This window comes from Gallinula chloropus, assembly GCF_964237585.1.
Source record: "Gallinula chloropus genome assembly, chromosome: 7".
Taxonomy (NCBI): domain Eukaryota; kingdom Metazoa; phylum Chordata; class Aves; order Gruiformes; family Rallidae; genus Gallinula; species Gallinula chloropus.
In genome coordinates this window covers 26,184,409-26,211,183 of record NC_140092.1, presented here as the reverse complement: position 1 = coordinate 26,211,183, position 26,775 = coordinate 26,184,409, and the positions used below count along the sequence as shown (strand labels likewise).

The 26,775-nt window shown below is 45.6% G+C and overlaps 1 protein-coding gene across 1 annotated transcript; it reads right to left on the bottom strand.

Moving 5' to 3' along the window:
• Window positions 1-830: 830 nt before the first annotated feature.
• On the bottom strand, window positions 831-26,635 carry PKD2 (polycystin 2, transient receptor potential cation channel; the record flags this gene model as incomplete). The annotated part of the gene is made up of 15 exons (XM_084267012.1): window positions 831-1,064; window positions 1,965-2,112; window positions 3,146-3,309; window positions 3,563-3,680; window positions 4,169-4,290; window positions 5,377-5,475; window positions 6,731-6,851; window positions 7,895-8,076; window positions 9,922-10,092; window positions 11,662-11,890; window positions 13,104-13,328; window positions 14,158-14,408; window positions 14,720-14,853; window positions 17,476-17,589; window positions 26,230-26,635. The coding sequence occupies 15 exons, from the start codon at window positions 26,633-26,635 to the stop codon at window positions 831-833; spliced, it is 2,718 nt and encodes a 905-aa protein (XP_084123138.1).
• Between the last annotated feature and the right edge of the window lie 140 nt (window positions 26,636-26,775).

Genomic DNA, 26,775 nt, shown 5'->3' with positions numbered 1-26,775 from the left:
CTGTGGCAGGGGGGTTGGAGCTCTGTGCTCCTTGGGGTCCCTTCCAACCCAGACCAGTCTGGGATTCTGTGATTAAAAAATGGGCAATTCTCCACAAAACTGAAAACAGCAACATGAGCTGGGTGTGAAGAGGCAGTTGTCAACTATTACTTTGGAAATGCTAATGGAATGCAAAAACACATACAGTTTCTGTTACAGAATAACATGATTTACAGTTGTACAAGTTTAAGTGCACTTCTGTTTAAGGAAACATGGGATTTCTCAAAGACAGGGAAAAAAAATCAACATTTAAAGTTAATGAAAATGTTATTACACCAAGAGTAACTCAGAAAAATAGGGTAGAAACTCAATAATTTTTTTTTAAAAGTGCTGGTTTGTGTCTTTGAAAATCAGTATAATGGATGCAACAGCAAACTGACACCACCTTCTTTTGAAAATTGCTTTTAAAAATCCTATTTTCCAACAGAAAGCAGAAAACTCACAGCCTTTCCACTTGTTTTAGCCACAGCACTTTATGGGGAACACTTCTGTGAGGGCAGCAACCTTGGGACAAAATACCAGCCTGGAACTAAAATCCTGCCCAGGCAGGGTTGTGTCACACCTGCTCTGCGTTCGGCCTCTGGTGGTTTTTATTTCCAAGGCTGGCAGTCTCTCTGGTGGTACCCTGATGTATGGTTTACGTGCCTCATGGCGAGAATATTTACTCCTAAGAGCAAAAATTGTTCTCAGGGGTCTCGTGGGATGATCCCTTCATGCTGAGGACCGGTGGGGGAGTGTAGTTGCTGGATAACACTGACCTGAAGCGCTGAGAATCGCCCGCAAAGCGAATCCTACACGTGGATGTTGCTGCCCCCGTTCCCTCCTCCCCCATCCACCCCGTCTGACTGGGAGGAAGAGGGCCGGGAGCTCCTGGAGCGGGGCTGCCCGTTCAGGCCCAGCGGGGTGCCCAGCCGGTGGCTCATCTGGGATGCTGTGTCATCCGACTCCCACCGCTCCAGCTCCTCCCGCACCAGCCGCTCCATCTGTTCCCGGTGGATTTCGTTGTCCCGGCCCAGTCTTTCATCCTGCACGGATACAGAGACACAGGCTGGGAGCAGGGCTTCTGAGCTGCAGCCTAAGCAAGGCCCTACACAGATCTGAGTCCCTCTCTGTGTGAGTCCCTCTCTGCTCTGCCCTGTGAGGCCCCAGCTGGAGTCCTGTGTCCAGAGCTGGGGCCCCCAGTGCAAGAAAGATGTGGGGCTGTTGGAGAGGGGTCAGAGGAGCCACAAAGATGCTCAGAGGGCTGGAGCAGCTCCCCTATGGAGAGAGGCTGAGGGAGCTGGGCTGGTTCAGCCTGGAGAAGAGAAGGCTGTGGGGGGAACTTATAGCAGCCTTTCAGCCCTTGAAAGGTGCCTATAGGAATCTGGGGAAGAACTGTTCTTGAAGGCATGGAGCAATAGGACAAGGGGTGATGGGTTTAAACTAGAAAAGGGGAGATTTAGGTTGGGTATTAGGAAAATGTTCTTCAATATGAGGATGCTGAATCACTGGAACAGGTTGCCCAGAGACACAGTGGAGGCCCCATCCCTGAGGACATTCAAGGTCAGGCTTGATGGGGCTCTGAGCGACCTGCTCTAGTGAATGTGTCCCTGCTCACTGCAGGGGGGTTGGACTAGATGGGCTTTGAAGGTCCCTCCCAACCTTACACATTCTATGATTCTCTGTTGCGTCAGTGCCACACAGGTTAAGATGGGTTGTTAGATCTGAAACTTGCATCCCATCCCTAACACTTCATGTTATAAATGTCACATTCTCCTAACACCAAACTGAAATCACTTGGCCACTGCCAAAGCACCCACCTGATCTTTGCCACCAGCCCCTCAACCCTCCCAAGCCGAGCGGTGGGAAGAGGTGCTGGGAAGAGGTGGGAAGAGGTAAGCAATCCATGCAGGCTGCGACCACAAAGGAGAGAGCACATTTCTTACCTCTGTCACTCCATCTAAGAGTCTTCCCAACATATCTCTCCTTTTCAGCTTGGCTCTCTCCATCACTTCCAGCTTCACAATAACCGCATCGATCTTGGAGACAATGCTGCCGATGGAATGCTCCATGCGATCCACCCGCCTCATGAGCCTGAGGGAGCGAGTGTGAGCATCAGCGACTGATGTTTCTGGGCCAGTACCATTCCACCACACCAACACACAAAGGGAATAAGGACAGGACAGTGTTCGAATTCGAGCACACATCTGACTTTCCACAAATATCTAATCCTTAAGGAAGGAAGGTTTAGATTAGATATTAGGGGGAAGTTCTTTGCAGAGAGAGTGGTGAGGGGCTGGAAAAGGCTGCCCAGAGAGATGGTGGGTGCCCCGTCCCTGGGGATGTCCAAGGCCAGGTTGGATGGGGCCCTGGGCAACCTTGTGTAGCTCCAGGCCTGGAGGTTGGTGTCCCCCCTGTGGCAGGGGGGTTGGAACTCTACGATCCTTGGGGTCCCTTCCAACCCAGACCAGTCTATGATATGAGTCCGACTGTCCAGGAAGGGACAAGGTACACAGGAGCAAGGTGACAACACAAGGGTAAAGCAGATGGGAAGAAAGTATGTATTCCACTCTGATTTCCTTGCTTTTAGGGCATCCTCATCATAATGTGTTGGATTTAGTTACTCAAATTCTTCACTCAGAAGAATAATTGCTGTAACAATTTCTAAGACAGTCAATAGCTGTAGAATAGTTGCTCTATTAATAGGGTGAGCTATCATTGTAGATAAAATACACTCAAGTATCTTAAAATTATTATAACCAGCTAAATTTCTCACTGAACATAAAAGTAGTTACTAGTAAAAAGCCCAGAAGCCTTCTGGTGTTATTGTAGCATGATCATTGTCTCTGTCTTTTCAACTACCAGGTTTTAAGGCCAAGCTGGTGTTGAGGGGTTTTTTTGTTCTCTAACTGATCCCCATGAACCTCCCTAAAGTACAGTTCAGGTATTACTTGAAAGCTACTAAAGTGAGCGACACAAGCACCCTAAAAATATAACATTTACTTTAACAATTTGATTAACATTCAGGAAAGAGACAACTATATAACCAGAAGGAGAAAACCCTCAAGGAAAATTTAAAAAAACCTCCCACCATGAAGATTCATCCTCCTCAGAAGGATAAACTTACACTTGGAACTCTTCATAGGAAACTCCACTAGAGCTGCTGCCCCTCCTCCTGGAGCTGTGTCCGCTGTCTTCATCCTCATCCTCCTCAGAGTCGTCCAAGCTCCGAGGGAAGCTGCGGCTACTTAGAGGACGTGGCAGAGAGCTCCTATCCAGGTCCAGATCCTCCTTTGTGAAAACACAAGCCCCAGACAGAGAAGCTGTAAAGACTGTCACCTGTACACAGGGGATGGGGGTGTCAAGGTCAGAGACCTCCTGCCCTCCATCAGCTCCCCCCTGCCTTTTTACAGTTCTGCTCAGACAGCCAGGGATGAGATGGGAAAGGGGAAGGGAAAGAGAATGATCCTTTGGGACAGTAAACCATCATGGAGAGACTGGACAACAGTGGTGGTGGCAAACCACTCCCTAGCCCGGAACTCACCCTCTCTTTCTCTAGGTCATCTCTCATCTGCTGATGCTCATGCTCTGTCAATTCCTGGTCCCCATCCTGGTCATATTTAGTAAATATTGCTTCAATCTCTGCATCAGTGTGGCCCTTCCTGTAAAGGCAGTAAAAACAGTTCCATTACTTTCCATTTTTCAGGTGCTGAGCAAACTTCAAGTATTAGAAAAACCCTCAAGCAGACTTTGATCCCCAAGGGAAAGACACAACCGATCCCAGCGCTGCCTCTGAATTCACAACGTTGGTTGTGAACTTACAGCTCAGCCTCACCTTTCACTAGTTAACAGCACAGATCCCCCCTACACTGCAGCCTGCTCTTTCACAACCACCCCTTTCACACCTCCTTGATGTCTTACCATTCCTTGGGCTCCTGCCTGTTCACAAGCCCCTGCAGCAGCTCTGATGGAAATATCATCTCCTCAAAGGCCTTAGATCTCTGCTTCCTCAGACCCTTTCTCCCCCACAACACGACATCTCAAGGATTTTGGGTCCCAGAGCAGCCAAGCTTGAGACACTCACACCAAAGCCTTTCCACCACACGTCCCTGGGGATGCTACTCAAGATGAGCAGTAGCAGCTTCCTTACCCTTTTAGATCTTGCCGGAGCTCATCAAAATTTAGTTTCCCCCCACCTTGCCTCAGACTTTCTGAAATGTCATCAACAGTGGTTTTCTTCAACTTCAGTTTGATCATGGCTTTGTTGTAGCCCTAAAAGAGAAAGTGAAATTCCATGTTTTACTTGTCATGAAACCTTAACCCTTGATTTCTAATAACATTTTTGATTACAACAATCAGCTAGCGTGCACTATCAGTCAGTGTCTTCCAAAAGCCCTGCAACAATCTTGCTTTTCCTCCAGTTAACAGAATCCCAGAATCACAGGGATTGGAAGGGAGCTCCAGAGCTCATCAGGTCCAACCCCCTGCAGGGTCCCTAGGACAGGTCACACAGGTTGGCATCCAGACAGGGCTGGAACGTCTCCAGAGAAGGAGACTCCACACCCCCTGGGCAGCCTGTCCCAGGGCTCCCTCACCCTCACAGGGAAAAAGTTCCTCCTTATGTTCCCACAGAACCTCCTCTGCTCCAGCTTCACCCGCTGCCCCTTGTCCTGTTGCTGCCGTCCCTGAGCAGAGCCTGAGTCTGTCCTCCTGACTCTCACCCTTTGCATGTTTATAGACATTGATGAGGTCACCCCTCAGTCTCCATTGCTCCAGGCTAAAGAGGCCCAGCTCCCTCAGCCTCTCCTCATAAAGAAGGGGTTCCACTCCCTCCATCACCTTGGTGGCCCTGGCTGGGCTCTTCCAAGGAGTTCTATGTCCTTCTTGAGCTGAGGGGCCCAGAACTGGACACAATATTTCAGGTGGGGTCTCACCAGGGCAGAGCAGAAGGGGAGAAGGACCTCTCTTCACCTACTAACCACAGCGCCCCAGGATGCCATTGGCCTTCTTAGCCATGACAGCACATTGCTGGTTATGGTCACCCCAGAATCCCCAGATCCCTCTCACCTATACTGCTCTCCAAGACCAGTTTGATAACTCTCTGTGTACCCAGGCAGGGAAATGCTGTGTTGTTTTCAGTAGGCCTATCATTCAACACAAAGTCTCAGGTAACCAAAACGTGTTGTGATGCAAAGTCTTTATTCATTACATTTACACTCAGCTCAGCTTCACTTATTTTAACTGAGATGTGCACTTCCACAAGCTGCTGCCAGCTTTATTTGGTGTGGTTTAGGGAACATTTTATGGGGTCAGTTCAGATGTGAGGAAACAAGATGTCAAACAAAACGCTACACTTACCTTTCTGATAAGGTCAGACAGTTCCATTTCTGCCTTCTGTTGTGCCATATCAGATTTGACTTCGGAGTATGTATCATTGATAATGGCCAAAAACATGTTCTGTTCATGAGAGAAATGAAAAAAACCACTTAATTATAACAAGTCCGAGCCCTACTATTCCTATGACCTTCATGTGCAGAACTATGTATGATTTTTTTTTAAAAGGGCCAGGAGAAAATGTTGGGCTGTTGAAGAGCTCTAACATCAAGAGCTTGAGATATCGAAATACGATGTTCTGCTGCACAAAAGCTCTTAATCAAGTGGAGAATTACTTTCCAGAGGGGGTTCAAGCCTACACACAGCAGTGACAATAAACCATGCCATAAACATTGCACATATAAGTTTAATTCCTCAGACCTTGCAGGTAGCAGCCCAAACTTACACTGACAAGTGTGAATTACTCTAGGCAACACAGCTGGCAACAAAAATGCAAAAATGAGGAATTAAGTGAACTATTCATCCCATAATAACCAGCACAAAACCAATGTTCTTATCTAGTTACAGCTCTGCTTGCATTTCATAGAATCACAGACTGGTCTGGGTTGGAAGGGACCCCAAGGATCATAGAGCTCCAACCCCCCTGCCACAGGCAGAGCCACCAACCTCCAGGCCTGGAGCTACACAAGGTTGCCCAGGGCCCCATCCAACCTGGCCTTGAAAAACATCATTATACTGTAACACGGGTTCAGTACTGGCATTAACGGAGAGTATACAAAAGATGAGTACACATAATAAACTCACTGTCTGTATGTATCAATACTGTCTGTATGTATTGTCTGTATGACAGACAATCTCTCAGATAAGCTGAGCTTCTGATAACCCTTTCTGTCAAGGAAAAGAGGCCTTTGCAGGCAAACCTGCATGTCCAAATGCTGCTGATGAATTTGGCTCTTCTAGCAGACAAGCTGCATGTTGTGTGCATGAACTAGGCTGTTGCAAACACAGCCAGCCACACATTAGAACACTCTATAGACTAACGAGCCTGTATGGAACGTTACTCTGCATTGAAAGATGGGGCCTTGCTGTGTATGCCAACCAGGCACTTTTCTGACTGGAGAAAGAATAAATTCTTTATAATATTAAAAAAAAAAAAAGCACAAACTGAAAAAACACAATGTGAAACAGTATATGGGAATGACAGCAAACATACAACACAAATCCATTTTAAATGAAAAACAAATGAAAGTGTATAATGACCAGGCTGCACACTCCCCACTAGCAATAAAAGGCCCCCAAAAAAGGGCCAAAGAACAAGAGATACAGGAGACAGAGGAACAGCCACCTACCCACCCCACAAAAACAAAGGTGTACATACCAAAAGAATGAAGAACATAAAGAACACAAATGTAGTGAAATAAATTGGTCCCAAAATTCGATTAGCTTCTTCAACCTCTGTGAAGTTGAAGTCTCCCAGAATGATGCGGAACTGAGTAAATCTTCAAAAACAAAAGAAATCCAGCAGTTCAAAAAAAAAAAAAAGCCCATTCTCAATGCTCAGTGTAGTCAATCTCAATGTGTTTTACCCTGAAAGCCTGACTGATGGGCTGTGCTACCACAATACTTTATCTGGCACCACACCAGTCCATTCCCCAAGCCCATCTCTAGGCATAACGGAACTGGCAGTGAGATGCCACACACAGAGAACAAAACCAAGGTGTTACTCCTGGCTTGTGGTTGGAATCAGTAACAGGGGCAACAGGAAGCAGAGCAAACCAACCATTACCACTGCAAAGCTTTAAGATCCACTCCCATCCCTCTCCCATCGCTTCTTGTGTACGTACAATCTCAAACCTTTCCCTGTAAAGCTGTCTGCAGAGTGCCAAGGCTGGAAGATGCTCAGCACTGGACAGCACCAGCAGCATTTTGCAAGTTCCTGAGCTTCTGTGCAAGAAACTTTTTACAACACTTCCCCCTTTAAAGGGGCACAGGGAAAATCAGTAACTGAACAACGTGGTAATACCTCAGAATCAGGCTATGTTGGGCCAAATCAACAAAGGGAAAGTAGATTAATTGACATTAAGGCTTATCTTTCTCTTGGATTCCAGCAGATACTTAGAAATTTACTAGTTGGCTATGACAGACTCCATTTGTGAGCCAACCAACTACACATATACCAACCAGATGTGCCTGCAACATCTCAGGAAGCACTGCAAACGCAAGTAAGTGTAGGTACTCAGCTGCTAGAGATGGAGTTACTGCTTTGTCTAGGGATGTGGGCAACTGTTACGAAGCCCATGTCACTTCTAATCCAAACCTGCCACCTTTAGCTCATTTCTAGCATATTTTTACTCTCAGAGCAAAGACAGGTTTTGAACTAAACATGTTAACCAAAAACACAGTTGGTTCTCAGCTACATCAACAGTGAAATATCTGCAGCTCATCTCTTCAGATGGATGTCACAGGATTTATTTAGTCTCTGATGAGGGGATTATTCAATGTACTGAGAAACTCTTTTAATTTTTGTTATTCTTGTACTTACATACAGTCCTGGAAAGTGCTGAAGTCATCGATTTGAGTGCCAAAGACAAGGTAGGCCAGCTGAGCATATGCTAAGAATATAATAAAAAACATAATAGCAAAGCCAATGACATCTTTGACACAGCGAGACATTGTAGTAGATAACTGACTCATCGTCCTGTTGAAGTTCACAAACTTGAAAAGCTGTTAGAAGAAAAACAGAACACAAACAACAGGAGTGTCAAGAGAAGGAATACAAAAATATCTTAACACAACCGCCCCTACAGCTTTTTACATGTGAGATGTCTTACTCAACTGAACTGGAGACAAAGTCAGTTAATTTACATTTAGAAACACATCAGTGTTTTTACTCTGATGCTTGAAACATGAAGAAAATCCTGTGAGAATGCTGAATTCCTGTGTGGGTGTGGTGCTTTGTTTGCTTCACTCCTCTGTTTGGCACCTTGGCTTCAGAGCAGTGTCACCAAGATGCTTCTAAATGCCTAATTATCTTTATCTTCAACTGAGATGTTAGCTTTGAAGTAGTAAAATGTGAGAAAAGATCTCACACTGACTTTGCTCTGAGCAGGCAGTTAGACTAGAGACTTCCTGAGGTCCCCTCCAACCCACATCATTCTGTTACTCTCCAATTTATTTCTTAAAATGACCCACATTATTTCTTAAACCATTATGCAAAAATCATAGAATGGTTTTGGTTGGACAAGACCTTCAAGATCATTGAGTCCAATCACCTACCCAGCCCCACTAGGTCCAACTCTAGACCATGTCACCAAACGCAACATCTACTCTTCTTTTAAGCATCTCCAAGGTCAGTGACTCACCCCCCTCCCTGGGCAGTCTGTTCCAGTATCTAACAGCCCTTTCAGTAAAGAAATCATTCCTCATATCCAACCTAAACTTCCCCTGATGCAACTTCAGACTGCTTCCCCTTGTCCTATCACCAGCTACCAGGGAGAAGAGACAGACCCCCACCTCACTACACCCACCTTTTAGGTAGTTGTAGAGAGCGATGAGGTCTCCCCTCAGCCTCCTTTTCTCCAGACTAAACAATCCTGGCTCCCTCGGCTGCTCCTCCTAAGATCTGCCTTCCAAACCCTCCACCAACCTTGCAGCCCTTCTCTAGACATGCTCAAGCATCTCAATATCCTTCAAGACATCAAAGGAGATGCAGCTTTGTCTTACAGAACAGTGAAGAAATTGGGTAACTTGCTTGATAAACCTAAGTATCAGTTTGGAGTATCAGAGTGGAAATTCATTTACCACTGGTTTTAGATTTACTTTATAAATTGTCTTAATGGGGGAAAATGTTCCTCTGCAAATTTATACATACAGAGGACAGGAAAATGCATATGGACTTGAAAAGAAGTAGCACTAGAAAGGAGGCAGTAAACCAGAGAAATTAAGTTTATCTAAAGTAATATATCTAGTTTTTCAATTCATTGGGTTATTTTTATCAACCTTTCTAACAATTCAGGAGTTCTGAAGAGATAAAATAGGAATAGTTAAACCAGGCTAGGAAAAAGCAGTACCCAGTAAGAATTACTGACTTGTCAACTCAGGTTCAGCTCAGATGGGAGGGAAAAGTTCTTCCCTGAAAGAGTTGTGGGGTTGTGGCACAGGCTGCCTGGGGAGGGGGCTGGGTCCCCACCCCTGGGTGTGTTTAACAGACGGGGAGATGAGGTGCTGAGAGATCTGGGTCAACACAGGACAGGGACAGTTGGACTCAATGAGCTTAAAGGACTTTTCCAACCTTGTGATTCTGTGAATAATAAAACCATTTCTTTACATGCCTGCTATGGCAAAACACTAGCACTGAACACATCTTCTAGACTTAAACAAACCCACCACTAAACCCATGGCAAATCACCACCTTTCTTTTAACCTGCAAGAAGTTCCCCTTGTGCCCCTATTTTCCTGCATGACCAGTTTTGGGAGAAACATGACTAAACCTCAAAGAATGCATTGTGTGAAACTCAGAATACTGCTTATATTCTCAGGTTAGAATAAGGCTGTGTGTCTTGAAGTTACCTTAATCCAGACAAAGAACACAGTGACTGCAGCAACGTTGTTGAACTGCATCTGCCAATATGCCAAAGGTTCAAAATTGGGGAATGAGTTCTGATCTTCCAGCAGCTTCTTCAGAAGCATGTCAACAGTTGAGGTCCTATAAATGCTAATTCCTATGGCTACCACAGAGAGCTGGGTACAAACCAAACACACACATTTACACAAGGTGATTAGAGTTTTAAAACAACTTGGTTTAGCCACAGACATCAGGAACTTCCTGTTATTTAGTGTACTACCACAGTGTGAACATTAAGGAAAAGCAAGTAAAAATCACTGATCCAAGCTTCTTGCAGTGCTTCAGTGTCATCCCCACTGCTCACAGATCACATCACCTTTCACTCAGGAATAATTTATGCTGTTTCAGATTGGATCCAAACTAGACTTTCTGGATATAGCCCAAAATCCATGACAGCAAAGCCATTATAGTCCCAGACTACAGACAAACAGCCTGGGAGTAAGAAGACTGAGAGATCTCTTCCTTGCCACAGCTGGTGAGGTGATGGTGAGGCGATGGTGAGGCCTGGCAGCCTCAGAAAAATGAAGCTATCACAGAGAAGGAAATATAAGGAAAGAAAGAGGACAGCTGGAGAAGACAAAGGTGGAAAAGAATAAAGAGCAGAAAGACAGAGGAGCTAAAAAGATTCTAGAGTTTCTGTGAGTACAGACTGACCAGTATCACCCAGAAAAAGCAACAGCAGAGAAGCTGTAGTTTTACCATACAGGTAAGGTTCGTGCTCTGCCCTAATACAGAATCATAAAGTACATAATGCTAAATTTAAGCAGTGACCCTCAGACAGGGCACAAACTAAAGAATTTTGACTCCTTGTGTTAATTTTGCACTCATGCTTGAGTACACTTAACAGCAAAGCAACTTATTGCTGCCCCCCATCCTGTTAAGTATACTGAGTGGCACACAGGTCACAAACTTGCCCCTAACTGGTTCTTCGTTTACAAACCAGTGTGACACAAGTATGATTTCTCTAGTTCACAGGTACCAACTTCAAGACTTAAACCCTTGATTCGTCCAAGCCTGAAGATACAAAACGAGTGTGGGACTGGAACTGTGTCAGCACCACTGGCTTTGTGTATTTCTGGTGAGCACAGCTCGGTTTAGTCCAGAGGGAATTATATCATGCAGTTTTAAAGTCAAAGCTGAGATTTTCTGCTACACCAAGATCACTGAGGTGCAACACTGGTCACTTAGCCATGAAAGGAGCCCTGACAGCACTCTAGAATTTTGAGACACTTGTGAGCTGGTGAGTATTTTAATACCACATTAAATCCCTTTGTGGTACTTTGCAAAGATATTCAAAACCCAGTCTGACTCCTCCAAATGCAAATCACTACTTGAAAACAGATGATTTTCTTACTTGAAAGGCACTGCAATAATCTGTATCAGATATGAAGAAGAGAAGTGAGGGTGAGTTTGTTACCTCCCATAATGGCTGTGCCTTTATAGACAAAAAAGCATACTGGACACAAACACTCTAAGTTTTCATCAGGACACAAAGGTTAAAACCAGCAACAACAGACATAACACAGACTAAAGCTGTCTTACTCAGACTGAACAGTCCAATAGCCTGGAAGTACCTAGCCAGGTATTCAGATGAAGGCTCTATCCCTTAAACACACAATAGGAATACAGAGTCATTAATGTGCATTTCAGCCAGGAATTTTAGCTTTATAATAAAGATTACTTACCACAATGATAAGGATATCAAGGCAATTCCAGAGACTTCTGAAGTAGTGCAGTCTATGAATGTGAATTTCCAAGATCTCTTCCACCATATAATAAAGAACAAAGAGACAAAATGCCATTTCACAGGCTGCCAGGAAAAAATCAAACGTGGAGATGTAGTGAATCAGCCTCACTGGCCGGAACTGCCAAGATGTAACAAGGCCTCCAGTTGCTGGGAACTCTACTAACAACCTGCATTTTAAAAAAAGGCAAAGAAAAAGAAAATGCATTGATGAAAACCACTGCTAAAAGTTACAGGGTTATATAATTCTATTTAAATAAAGGAAACAGGCAGAAGCCCACATATGACTCAGAGAAAACACTAGAGAGAACTGAAGGTGTGAACCTGAACACATTAAATCCCTTTGTGGTACTTTGCAAGGAACAGTGAGAAAACAGAAAGACCTGGCTTCATCTGCACCCATTTCATGCTGTCTGAGCTAAAGACTGATGTACATCCATGTATTTAATAACACAACTCATTACAGAAGTTGCCTGCAAACTGCACCCAAGCTGCTACAGCATCAGCAAAGTCCAAATGATTTCCAGGTGGTGAGTGCAGCTGCCACACAGAGTCCTGCTTCTCTGCCAGGGATTCAATGAAATTAAGTTATGCTGAATAGACTGATGTAGATGTAGCTTAAGAGACAATTAATATAGATTTAATATAAGCATTTTCATGTTTTAAGAATAGATTTGGTTTGGTTTTTAGTAGAATATGGCTGCACCTGTGTGAGCTGTTTCCTGAAAGCAGCTACAAAACTGAGCCACAACAGTGCAACAGCCTCGAAGCTAAAGAAAGTGAAGAGAGGGAAGTCATAAATAATGAGCCCAACGACCAATTAAGAGACAGAGTATATCTTGTCTTCAGCAAAAAGGGGTTCCTAACTAGCTTGTGCAGGAATGTGTGTTTGAGCTCAGGAATGTGTTTTGGTAACTATGGAGAAAAAAGTAAAGAGCACAGGCTGAGAGAGAGGAAGACATCCAGCCTTCATCCCTGAAGAGCACCAGAAGACCCCCTGAGTGTCACTGAGCATGCTCTGTTTGGGAGGAGTTAATATAAATGACTTCCTGGAAATAATTTGTGCAACCCTGCCTTTTCTTAGAAGTTATAACGAATATGTAGAGTTAATCTGTATAAACATGAGAGATTTGGCTTTAATGGGGGCTCACACTATGTGCCTGGTGCTGCAAGAAAGGATACCTGCTTCAGAGTCACCCAGGCCACTGAGTTGTGATTCCAGCTTTCTGAGGCATCAACAGGGAGGCACATCACTTGAGCTGTCCATCTCCTTTATGCAAAGCTTACACTTACCCATGCCCTCAAAACAAAGCAATAGCAAGAGAACATCAAGGCTACAACCTACACTGTGTAACTGGGACTCTGTCATGGTCCTGTTCATACCTGACAACGCAGAAGAGGTTGATGTTTGCGTTGTATACTGAGAAATCAATGAAAGCTGCTCTGGTCCCTCTGTCCAGCCACAGGTTCTTCTTAAGACTAGCAATCTGCAGAGCTGTCATTTCTCTGGTCCTTGAAAGGTCTTGGTAATAACCAGCCCCGCTGTATGTGGCAATCAAGCCCCAGTGGGTGCTCCCATTCAAGTCCTTTTCATTGGTGTAGGTCCAACTAGTTCAGGAGTAAGTGAAACAGAGCATGTTAGTGTCTCTCCACTTTGAACTTACAGTTATCAGAACAGTCACCATCCATGGATGTGTTTAGTAAAAGGGTAGATGCTGTACTTAGAGATATGGTTTAGCATAGGACAGGAATGGTTGGACTTGATGTCTTTTCCAACCTTGTGATTCTGTGAAAACCTGGATAAAGAAATGTATCAGTTACTTAAAGCTTCTTTTGTTCAAGAGGTACTTGTAGAAAGCTTTGACATACCCTGCAGAAAGAGCTTACAAAGTTCCTTTGACTAATACACCAAAATTAAGATGGAAGGAATATTAATTGTGGAAAGAGAACACATCAATCCACTCACACAGAATTTCTATCCTCAGGGAAAGAAAGAAAATTGTCATTTACATAATTATGTTCCACCTCCAAAACCTTTTACAGTTCAACTCACACATCACCCTCCAAGCAAGGCAGTTCTATTCCCAATTTTCAGCTAGGGAAGACACTGCAGTACTACAGTCTGGAACTAGAACCGGTGCTGGGGAGCTGCAGTGCTGTCCTCAGACCACAGCGTGTCTCCCACGTGTAACAACTACCAACAGCACAATGACAGCACCTAAACTCAAGTGGATCGAGAGGAGATTCTTTTCCAGGTTCAGTAATGCTTCTCCATGAGCAGAACTGGCAGCTGCTCAAGATTTACCTGACTTCACAGACAAGAGCATACAGGAGATGCAGAGCTGCCTCTGCCAAGTGACTTATTGTGTCACCCAGCATAACCCAAGTGAGTGTCTACAGGGGCAAGATGCTGAGGTACTACAGGGATAGTACGTACGCTGTTCCGTTCCGAAGCCCAAAGGGAGCAGTATCTTCATTAGCTGCAGAGTAGACATCATAGCAGTCTTTGATCTCATCCTTTAGATCTTCAGGTATCGCACACGAACCGTTCCTGACCTTCAGCTGCCGAATGCGAGGCACCCCCAGGAGCAGGTTCTCGTAGTAAATGAAGCTCTTGTTTTCTGCCACCGTTTTGTTGTTGTACCACATCTCCCAGTAAAGACCATCCAGCAAAGGGCCTTCTGTGAACTGGGGAGGAAGACTGAATTTTAGTTTGCACGCTGCCAGCCCTGTTTTTATAGATCTTCAGTCTGCAGAGGTGTTAGAATTGCAGTTGGTATTTTTTTGACATGAGGCCTTACTGCTTCCAGTCCTCCACAGATGTTCTGCAACCCTGCCCTACCCTGACCCACCAGCATTACCTGGGGTCTGAACATTCAAATATTGAATATACTGCACATCCCCCCTACTTTTTCTAGAAACAAAAAAGACCTTACAGGTTTAAATTTAGAGGTGTGATAGGACAAGCAAATCACAGCAACAGGTAGATTCTAGATTACCTTCCAGAAGTCATCCATTGTTGACAAAGTTTTGAAATCAGTTTTCTCCATTTTTGATACAGGTGTTTCCAGGAAGAGCTGTGACATAACCCTTGTGTAATAGTACATACTGGAACTCACTGTCCCATAAGTCACTGCAAAAGATTTGTTAAGGAGCAAGAGGTAAAGGGTGGGGGAAGAGAAGAGAAGCAAAGAAGGAGGGAAAAAAAAAAGGGAAGAAAAAACTCAGTACTTTGCTTGTTTTGAATACATCAGGTTGCATTTGTATAGATTTTTGCACTGACAAGTTTAGGCTTCAGAAGAAAACAAAATCCATACCAAGCAGCATTTGTTTGTTAATTGTAATTGAAATACAAAAAGCAGTGAAGAACAAACTGATAAATCTATTTGAAATACTCAGATCTCCTTCCCATACCTCACTGTGTTATTAACACTTCTACAAAGCTAACTTCAAGAAAAACAAAGGCAGATTCAGCAGCTTGAAGAGAGAGGCAGCTAGTGCCTTCTGAGGTGCCTTCTGCTACCCAAGGCATTCAAAAGTGAGCTGGCACAGATGGCATGAGACCTCAGAACGACGTCCTGCTTGAGGAGATACTGACATTGGCCACCTATGGTTAGGCAATGCAATCCCACCCAAGATGTGCTGTGCTTCTGAAAGAATCTCCCCACAGAAAATAAGAGACTGTTACTGCCTTTCCTTGCACTGGGTCAAGCATTTGGCTGAATAACACAGAGAACAAATTATAAAATCAGGTACAAAACTAAGATGCCTTAGAGAAGAGAAGAGCCTCTGGCACTTCACTGCCTATAACTCAGAGAAGCCTGAAATATAAAGTCTATGTTGAACAACCTTGTCTTGATGATTTTATACAAATATTTTATCACAGGGAAGAAAATATGCATTCTTTAGCAACTGGAGAACGACAAATATTTGTTATAAAAAGCTGCTGTGGCACATGGAATGATTCTGCAATACCTGGATTCTCTCTAAAATGATGATGCCCACAGCATTTAGCCTGTGCTGGAGAGCTCTTTCCTCAGGCATGCCAAGCAACAGACCAGTCTGTTCCATAGTTACTGCTTACATGTAGAATTAAAAAGGATAGTACTTAAAAAATACTAATGACTTAGCAATATCTGAAGATAATTAACACACTATACTTTTCCTTTTGTTCTGTTACCAGAAATGTTTTTTTTCTGTAGCACAATATATTGTTAACAGCCTGCAGTCAAAGTTTTCCCACTGAAACCTGTTTCACTTTGTTTTAATGCAGGTCCCTGTACTACTACACCTCTTCTGGTGGTACAGCATCCAAGCCACGAGCATTCTCACACTACTCTGTCCATAAACCTGAAGTAAGCACTCTTAACAGACTCAGGAAGGAAAAAAGAGCCATGGTATTTAGTACATAACCCTGCTTGTAGTTCAGAAACAACACAGTTGTGTCAATGGTATAAAGTCTGGGGGGGGGGGTTAAGTAATTCTACTCCAGGCAGGCTCAGCAGATTTGCTCTCAGTCAGTCTACCACTGTAATTTTGCATCTTCTCTTCACTCCAAGATTCTCTCTCACAAAAATTAAAACCATCTTGCTCTATTACAACTGAGTATAAACAACAACTTAAATGTCACAACTTAAATGTTCAGGCATTCAGAGCAGAACTGCCCAGACTAAGCACCAGAGGCTTGAAACCTCAGCTTTGCAAAGATGTGCTAACTTAATGTGTGCAGATTTTGTTGTTATTCTCTCTAGTAACTAAATAAAACATCTAGCTCACAACTCCATAGTAAGGTCTGTTCTGCACTGCCTTGCTGATTTTTTTGTATAACTATATGCACATGACTTGTGCTATTAACTTACAAAGCCCTGGAAATCTTGGAGTAGAATTTTGTGAGGGCTTTGAGTTCCCAAAGCCACAATAATAATAATAATAATTTAAAAAGGAAAAGAGTAGGTTGACTGCTACTCTATTCTGTGTTCTATAGTATTATGATATGACATCATAGGCAACAAAAATGACACATTTAAATCATGGAGGTCTCCAGCTGTTATCTGTACGTGATCCTGTGTGGAGCCAGGAGTTGGGCTCGATGATCCTTACATGTCTCTTCCAACTCAGAAGATTCTAGGATTCTATATAGACTTGAGTATGCACAGGGTGCAGATGTGTTTAAAACATCCAGCTTCATGCAAACACAGACTATCAGGCATTTCCAAGCAACATTGGCTGTGCCTTTCCAACTACTATCAAGACCTTTTATTCTTAGGATAAACTTGGTGATAAATTGGAAAGTGATTGAATTTCATTTGTTGTCACTCTTATGAAGTGCATCAAACTTCAACCCTCTTCCTTTTCAGGTATTTTAAATGACCAACCTTTTAAAACAGCCACTGTTGTGGGGTTGGAGGGCAACTCCTCCCCTTCACATTTAACAGTTCTGTACAGTGATTTTGAAATGCATAGCAGAAGCATAACACTGCAATGTGATTCCACATTAAAAAAATGCTCTCTAAAAACCAAAGAATAAATAGATTATCATCCTGTTTAAAGGTCCAAAATTTGTTAAGGCACAGTTATTTTCCATCTCAAGCAACAATCTCTGCACAGAAACATGAGAAAGTTTTAATCCCAACTATCTGCCTTCACACCTGCCCCTAAATTCTTCTCCCACATCATGAAACAAGCTCAATTTTGGAGTCCCAGACAGCAAGAGGATAGTACAGAGCTGGATGCCTTAGTGCTGAGAGGTACTTACGGACACACAGGACCACCAGGAACACGCTGTAGGTAACCAACTCCCGTAGAACGCTCTTCAGGTACCGCTCTCTGCTGGTGTTGCTTTCCTCCATCAGTCGTGTCCACCACAGACCTGAGACAGAAAGCACATGTAATGACATACACAGATGTCTGATACTAGAAACACATCTGACATCCTAAGTTAAGTGGTTTTGAAAGCTTAACCTATGTCATGGCTGCTACAGGTTCTCCTATGGATTTTAAATTGATCTAAGTTCAAGCAAGAACAGTGTTTTCCATAGGTTGAAAGGGCTCTGAGGTAGGACTAGCTCATCACAAGGTGGCTTAATAGTTTTGTAACAGCTCAGCAGATCTCTAACAGAGGTGCTGTCACCTAAAACCACATGGTGTGAAAACAAGTATACAAACACACACAGACAGCCTGCAAGAAATGAAGTGCAGCGATTTGGGGTTTTTTAAAATCATTGAATCATAGAATGGCATGAGTTGGAAGGGACCCCAAGGAGCACAGAGCTCCAACCCCCTGCCACAGGCAGGGACACCAACCTCCAGGCCTGGAGCTACACAAGGTTGCCCAGGGCCCCATCCAACCTGGCCTTCAACACCCCCAGGGGTGGGGCACCCACCCCCTCTCTGGGCAGCCCCTTCCAGCCCCTCACCACTCTCTCTGCAAAACTTCCCTCTAAGATCCAATTTAAACTTTCCTTCTTTTAGCTTTAATCCATCCCCCTTGTCCTGCCATTATCTACCCTTTTAAAAAGTTGATTCCCCTCCTGTCTCTCTGCTCCCTTCAGGGACTGGAAGGCTGCAATGAGGTCCCCCCACAGCCTTCTCTTCTCCAGGCTGAACCAGCCCATCTCCCTCAGCCTCTCTCCATAGGGGAGCTGCTCCAGCCCTCTGATCATCTCCATGGCTCCTCTGACCCCTCTCCAACAGTCCCACATCTTTCTTGCATTGGGGGCTCCAGCTCTGGACACAGGACTCCAGCTGGGGCCTCACAGGGCAGAGCAGAGAGGGACAATCCCCTCCCTGTCCCTGCTGCCACCCCTCTGCTGATGGAAGCACTGTTAGCTGAATGAATCTGAATCAAACCTCCATTACTAGTCTTAAATAATTTTCTGCCTGGAATATGTCAGTCAAATATATTGTTACAGAAAACAAACAGTAACGTTCCTCTCCCAAATAGGCAAGGTAATGCCACCAGAGACACAACAGGGATCTTGATGAATTTTTCTACAGGATTTCCCTCCATGCACAACAGAGAGTTATCAACCTTATTAATGTCTGTGAGTATGTAAAGGGTGAGAGTCAGGAGGCTGGAGCCAGGCTCTGCTCAGGGATGGCAGCGACAGGACAAGGGGCAGCGGGTGCAGCTGGAGCAGAGGAGGTTCCATGGGAACATAAGGAGGAACTTTTTCTCTGTGAGGGTGAGGGAGCCCTGGGACAGGCTGCCCAGAGAGGCTGGGGAGTCTCCTTCTCTGGAGACATTCAAACCCACCTGGATGTGTTCCTGTGGGATTTAGTCTGGGTGATCCTGCTCTGGCAGGGGGCTGGACTTGATGATCTCCAGAGGTCCCTTCAAGCCCTATCATTCTGTGAAACATCAGTAGCCACCTAAATGATCAACCACCAGCGGTCAACTTCGTATTATACCTGACATTCTCTAGAAGACAGTGCAAGAGAAGGTATTGAATGGTGGTGATCCCTTCCAAAAGGGTCACAGAAAAGCAAAAATATCTTTTCAAATAATGTCTAAAAGAACCAACCATCTGAGAGCAGAAAGCAGTTACCCACCACCATACTTACTTCCTGTGCCTAACACAGAACAGAAGCTGGGAACTGCTGCTGATGCTCAGCCCAGAACTGCCACCTTCAAGGAACTTCTCTTTCTTTAAGCCTAAACAAGGCAAGGTGATTGGCCCTTGGCTTATGGTGGGAAAGCAAGCACATCAAAATAAAAATTCACAGAATCACAAGGTTGGAAAAGACCTTTAAGATCATCAAGTCCAACTGTTTCTGTCCTATGCTAAACAATATCCCTAAGCTCACTCTTACAGGAGTGCACCAAGCACCTGCCCTTTTCCTTTGAGGTATTTTAAATGACCAACCTTTTAAAACACCCTTTGCATTCTCAGTAGATGGAAATTAAGTAACCTAAACTCTGGATCCATCAAACATACCACAGTACTTTGGAGTCAAATGGAACAGCCAAAGCACAGTATAAAGCTGACAAGGAACAGAGAGTTCAGTTGCTCTGCAACTGCTGTGGTAACACTAAGGTGGATTGAAGAGCTAATCTGCCTGCTGCAGCACTTCATGTGCTAACAAAGAGATGGCAATAGGGAAGTGCTTCCCTCCACCTACAAACATGAGAAATATTCAGAAAAAAGAAAGCTTTTAGAAGCCTTTCAGGTAGTACATTTTCAAGTTGAGATCTAGCAGTGAAGTCAGCCAGGAAGCTTCTCTTGCACAGGCACAGCAAGCACTAACAGCCTTTGCATTAATCTCTGTTCACACTCCTTAATTAGTAACTCACAACCTTCACTACTGTCAGCCCCAAAACAAGAGAGCTTTTCCAGAGCTGCTCTTTAAGGCTCAATCTGACGATTTACAGATCAGGGACACAAAAATGATCCAAGGGCTGGAGCCCATCTCCTGTGAAGCCTGGCTGGGAGAGTTGGACTGGTTCAGCCTGGAGAAGAGAAGGCTCCGGGGGCACCTTTATAGTGGCCTTCCAGCCCCTGAAAGGTGCCTGTAGGAAGCTGGGGAAGAACTGTTCCCAAGGGCATGGAGTGACAGGACGAGGGGTGATGGGTTTAAACTAGAAAAGGGTTGGATATTAGGAAAAGTTTTTTCAGTAGAGTGTGGTGGATCACTGGAACAGGCTGCCCAGAGAGGTGGTGGAGGCCCCATCCCTGGAGACATTCAAGGTCAGGCTTGATGGGGCTCTGAGCGACCTGCTCTAGTGAAGGTGTCCGTGCTCACTGCAGGGGTGGGACTCTCAAAGTCCCTTCCAACCTAATGCCTCCTATGATTCTAGGACTGCAACTTTCCTACTCAGGATGCAAATCCTCACCATTAGGTCATTCCTGAAGACAGAAACACAAACCCAAGGACATTTCCAGAGCTCAACAAATTCAGCCTCTAAGGCAGCACTCCGTTGCACTAGCAACCCTCATAATAAAGGCAGGAAAACATTACAGAAGAGAGGAAGAAAAGGCTGGAACAGCCAGAGAGCTCAGCTGGCCAGCGCGCCGAGCCCCGGCTGTCAGCACATTACTCACCAACAAGAAATGTGGTGAGCAGAAAGCTCACAAGCTCAAATTCTGCCATGTTAGAACACTGTCAGGAGCAGCCAGGCAGCGAGGAGCAGAGAGACTTTACAGGTAAAGATTAAAAAAACAAAAGAAAAAGAAAAAAATAAATCCAGCACTAGAGATGCCACGACCATCTCTGTGGTTAAGAAGGTGGAATTCTCCCCGTGAGCCACCTTGGAGCTTCATTTGTTGTCGCTGCTCTAGATGATTAATGTGTTATTTCCCTTTTTACCTCATTAGAATATCAGATGTATCAAAACCAGTGGTGGTAAGCCGTGCTGGACTGAAGCTGGCATCTACTGCATGCACCAAAAATGTTTAGTTTCTAGCTTTGATTAAACATTTTTCAGGTCATTACTTAGATAAATTTGCTATTTTTGACAGATTCTAAGCACTCCTTATCAAACAAAGCTGCATCTAACAATTCTCTCACAGCTCCTTCTGGCCCTCAGACCCAAAGGACATACAAACTCCAAAGAGTTGTCAAAAAAATAATGAACAAGTGCAAATAAAAACCAGATAAAATATCATCTTAGAATATAAAGTCTAGATGGTTAACAGAGGAAATTAAAATCCTTCTGTATACACATATATAAAATGTTATATACTTGTATATATGCACACAAGTTGTGTATATATAAGGTATATGCTCTTACACATAGACATATACAGGCACATATACAGGCACAAAGCCAAGTTTACAAGGTATAAAGTAATTCAGTTTTATATAAAAATCTTAAACTTTAAAAGCCTCAAGCCAAGATACATGCCACTAGCTAATCTGCCTACACTGAAATTCAGATGCTGGGGAAAGAATAGGGCTGGGGAAGGAAAAGAAAGCAACCAGGCAAAGAGAGCCACAAACAGTGTCACAATCCTCAGTTCACCTTCTGGAGCCTGCACAGTAAAAACATCACAATGCATTCTTCATGAAAGATGCAATTAATGAGTGATTGTAAATGATCTTTGATGCTTCCATTTAACAATTACTAAGAGAACCTCCATGCACTCCTTAGTGCTGATGCACACGAGGACGCAGTAGCACTGGGTGACTAAGTACACCTCTGAGGGGCAGATCCCCTTCCCAGCCTGGCTCTGCACATGGACTTTGCTCTTACCCATCACCACTTTTGAATACTTTCTCCTTAACAGAGTTGAACAGTCATCCTCTCCATGCCCCTCAGCATCTGGGATGTTTGCTGAAGACATCTGCAAACCCAAAGGGACTAAAGCTATTTCAGAGACTCTAAAATACAGGTAGTAGTTGACTTTCTATTCACTTCACTAGTCCCTTTCTATTCACTTTGAAACCCTTGCCAATAGCTGCAATTACCAACATCCCATTACCTTAAATCCTCTCCACATTTTTATTTCACAACTGACAGCAAGAAAAGCTCAAGCTGTCGTCCAGTATCCTTGTGCTGATGAGTGGCGACTTGTTTAGCCACTATCATATTTGACATCCAAAGGATTAACCCCTCTTGTTGAATTCTGCCTAGTGAAGCAGAGTGTCATTAAATGAATCTATGCCAACGTTCCTCTGGTCATCTTGAAATACAACTGAGCACTGAGAATGCCATTTTCCAGCCTTCAAAACTCTTCATGGATATCCATGAGAGGCCAGAAGATCTACTGAGTGCTCTTCCCAGTATTCAAACATCAGTTATCTTTCAAGGGTCCTGTATTAATTTTGGGGTTGAAATCAGCCCTTTCACTGCACAGCCCACAGCAATCTCACTCTTCAGCGGCCAGTTCCCTACACATCAGGCGAGCACAGCACCCCACAGCACCCACAGAAGTCACACCTACCCATTTACTGTGCCCAGGAATTACAGAATCACAAGGTTGGAAAAGCCCTTTAAGACCATCAAGTCCAACTGTCCCTGTCCTGTGCTAAACCATATCCCTGAGCACCTCATCTCCCCATCTGTTAAACACACCCAGGGGTGGGGACTCAGCCCCCTCCCTGGGCAGCCTGTGCCACAGCCCCACAACTCTGCCAGGGAAGAACTTTTCCCTCCCAGCTGAGCTGACCCTGCCCTGGGGCAGCTTGAGGCCATTCCCCCTCGTCCCATCTCCTGTCCCCTGGCTGAAGAGACCATCGCCCACCTCTCTGCACCCTCCTGGCAGGGCAGTGGAGGTGGGGAGAAGGTCTCCCCTCAGCCTCCTCTTCTCCAGGCTGAACACCCCCAGCTCCCTCAGCTGCTCCTCAGAGGATTTGCCCTCCAGCCCCTTCCCCAGCCTGGCTGCCCTTCTCTGGACACGCTCCAGGACCTCCATGTCCTTCTTATGGTGAGAAGCCCAGAACTGGACCCAGCACTCGAGGTGCGGCCTCACCAGTGCCCAGTCCAGGGGCACAATCCCCTCCCCAGTCCTGCTGGCCACACTATTTTTGACACAAGTCAGGATGCCATTTGTTTTCCTGGCTACCTGGGCAAAATTATTAATGGCAATGTTCTCATGGAAGAGCCAGAAGAGGATCTGTCTGATCTGCCTGCTATAGAAACTTGAGCTACACTTGCTTAAAACACAAACCATTCACAGGTCAGAAATGAAGAGAAACATGGATAGTAACCACGGGGATAAATCCACTCCCAGCATTCCTAGAACATGAAACCAAGGTTTTTCATTTACAGCTAAAAATAGAATACTACCAGCATACGCTGCCTCGATCACCAAGAGGCAGCTTGGTCCCCAGCCATCACTGAAAATATTTGTTTTCTTGCACTGCAGGAACGTGCAATTTCAGACCATTTTCCACACAGCACACACTTGATTCATATGCTCACGTGCAGCCATGTGAAGAGAAGCACACGGGTCCAAAGGATGTTACCATGCCAAAGGTGGTCCTGGCCTTTCAGCCTGAAAGCAGACATTAAGAAGTTAAAGCATGACTTCCCAAACTGCTTATGGGAGCCCAAGATATGCTGCTTTTAGGCAGCAGGACAGGAATAGGATGCATCTGTCAGAGCAGAGCATCTTCTCTGACAACATATGCCTGATGCTGCTGAAAGCTCATCCTTCTGCCCAGCGTAGGATGCAGCTGCACCAAAAGCCAGTGCATCTTGGTTCTGCTGCTTGCTCAGCTCAACAAGGTAAAAACACATATATTGGGTTAAAAGCAAAAAAAAAAAAAAAAACCCTGCTAGAAAAAAAACATACTAAAAATAAGGAACCTTTCCCCACCCAAAACCAACTCAAAGGTGTAGATCCAGATGATTCAACAAAACATTTTACCAAGCTTTCATCAGAATAGCATCTTGGGGCAGGGGGAGAAGTCTGTCTGATGGGGTTTCTTTCCACCTTACACAAATCATGTTATCAAGCTCTGCCTTCAGGTTCTGAATGGCTCACTCAGCCAGTCCTGGTGTGGATAATCTGTTGTGAGGATTACTGCAGAAGCCAGGCAGAGATGAAACAGTAGCAGCTCACACCAGGTCATCATTGAGTCACTCACAAGCTCTTTCACCACAGTTAAAAGCACATACAGGAGGTTGCTTCCCAGCACCAATGAAGGGAGCATCTGAACAGCCTAATTAGATAAGAAATTTTACAGAAGGATTTCACTTTCTCCACATAAAGCATCTCTTTTTCTAGATGTCTAGGTATGCCTGTGACAGGCTGAACTGAACACACCCTTAAAGGCTCCCAAACAGAGCACTGCCAGCTCATGCATAACACACAAACATCAGTACCACCCACATTTTTTCCTGGCCATTCTGGTCCCTTGTTATGAAGTGACTTAGTTCACTGAATGCTGTTCAAACAAAAGCTCTGCACCCAGCTCTGGGGCCCTCAGAGCTAGATCCACTAGAACAGATACAGAGGAGGGTCAGGAAGATGACCAGAGGGCTGGAGCACCTCTCCTACAATGACAGGCTGAGAGAGTTGGGCTTGTTCAGCTTGAGGGAGAGGAAGCAGCCTTCCAGTACCTGAAGGGGCTACAGAAAAGCTGGAGAGGGGCTGTAGCAATAGTTTTAAACAAGGACAGGATAGGCTTAGATTAACTATTAAGGAAAAATTCTTCCCTGTGAGGATGGAGGGACACTGCCACAGGATGCCCAGAGAAGCTATGGCTGTCCCTGGATCCCTGGCAGGGCTCAAGGCCAGGTTGGATGGGGTATTGGGCACCCTGGGCTGGTGGAAGGTGTCCCTGCCCATGGCAGGGGGTGGAATTACATGGGCACTGAGGTCCCTTCCAACCAAAACCAGTCTGGGAGTCTGTGCAAATCTGCTGAAAAGAAAACATGCCCTATTCCATAATCACTGCACGTCTGACTTGCATCCAAGCAAAACACTGCAATCATCAAGATGGATTTATTTTGGTGCAAGGCGGCTGAAGTCAGAGAAATCATTATAGCAAATGATTTTTGAATGCAAATGAAAACCAAACTGAAGATACACAGGGCATACAACAGCCTAATTTACAAGTCCCTACTTAAAATTGAGCTTGTTTTTACACCTCTGCTGATGCTGCATGAGCCAGTAACAGTACTATCACTTCAGAAAGCTCAGTTTAGAAGAAGAAACCTTATCTTCTAAATACGGTTTACTTCTCCTGCAGCTTTATAACTGTAATTTATTTGTCTGAAACAAACTCCTACATTTAAAATCTTAAACAATTCCTACATTTGAAATCCTCATGATCTGATGCTGACATTTTAAGCTGCTCTGGCCAGGAAGGGTCTTTCTCTCCCATCACCCTGAATCCAAAGAACTCCCGGTTCATCATATTCTCTGCTGTGTCAAATCAACCTGGCATAGGGCCAGAGTTAAGGGAGTTAATGCAGTCAGCTTAGAACAATACTACAAATGCTCATTTGACGTGCTCCCACTTATGCCTCAAACTCTGTTCCCAGTCAGCAGCTGAGCATCAACAGGCAGCTCTCAATCCAAGGCAGCTCCAAGGCACCGCACGATACCACATAAAACCAAAAATTAATCAAACACCCTCACTACAACCCCCCACAGAGCACAACTGCCATCCTCACCCCCTATTTCATAGGGCAGAGGATGCTGAGATAGACAGACAAAGTATTCTGCTGCAGGTCTCCAGAGACCTGGCACTGGGTCTGAGAAGCCACATGCATCCAAAACCCACTCAGGGGTCTCCTCGAACGCTGAAAGAAGCCAGGACTAAGTCCTGGGGGCTCTGTGCTCCAGAGGAAGGAGAGGGGTGTGCATGCATCTGCGTGTGCCTGGGGGCACAGCCAGGGCAGAGATTAGGGTACAGGGACACAGACAGGGCCAGGCGCGGCCAGACAGCCAGAAGGGAACGCGGGCAAAGGAACAAAAAAGGGCCAAGGAGCCAAGGGGCGGGCGGGCGAAGAGGGAAAAGGGACTACAAGCAACTCGTGAAGGTTCCTCTCGGCCGAGAGAGCCCGGGAGCCCGGCTCCGGCAGGAGGGGCCGGGCAGCGGGGGCCGAGGCTCTCACCTCGAAGTCGCCGCGCCAGGCGCTTGGCCCAGGCCGCTCGGTGTGGCGCGGCGCCGTCGGGAGGCACCTGGGGGCGGCTCGGGACCTCCGCCCCGCCGCGACCCGACGGGAGCCGCCGCCCGCCGCCGCCCTGACCCGCCGCGCCGCTGCCCAACGACGACGAAGCGCCAGCCGCGGGGCTGCCCCATTCCACGTCCATCTCCAGCACCGGCCCTGCTGCTGCCGCCGCCGCCGCTGCCGCCCCCTCCTCTTCGGGCTCGAAGCCCGGGTTGTCCCGGCTCCACGCCTGCCGCGAGCAGGCGGAAAGCGGCGGCGACGGCGGGCAAGAGCCGGCTCGGGCCGCCTCACCCAACCGCTCCAGTTCCAGCTGCTCCCGGCCGCGCCGGCAGCCCCCTAGGACCGCCATCAGCCCGCCGCCACCGCCCGGGGCGGGGCGCCACCGCCTCCGCCTCTTGCCCGCCCCTTGCCCACCCCTCCGGCGCCAGCCCGGAAAGCCCAGGGTACGGAGGGAGATGTAGTTGCCGTCCCTCTCGGCGGGAGCAGCGG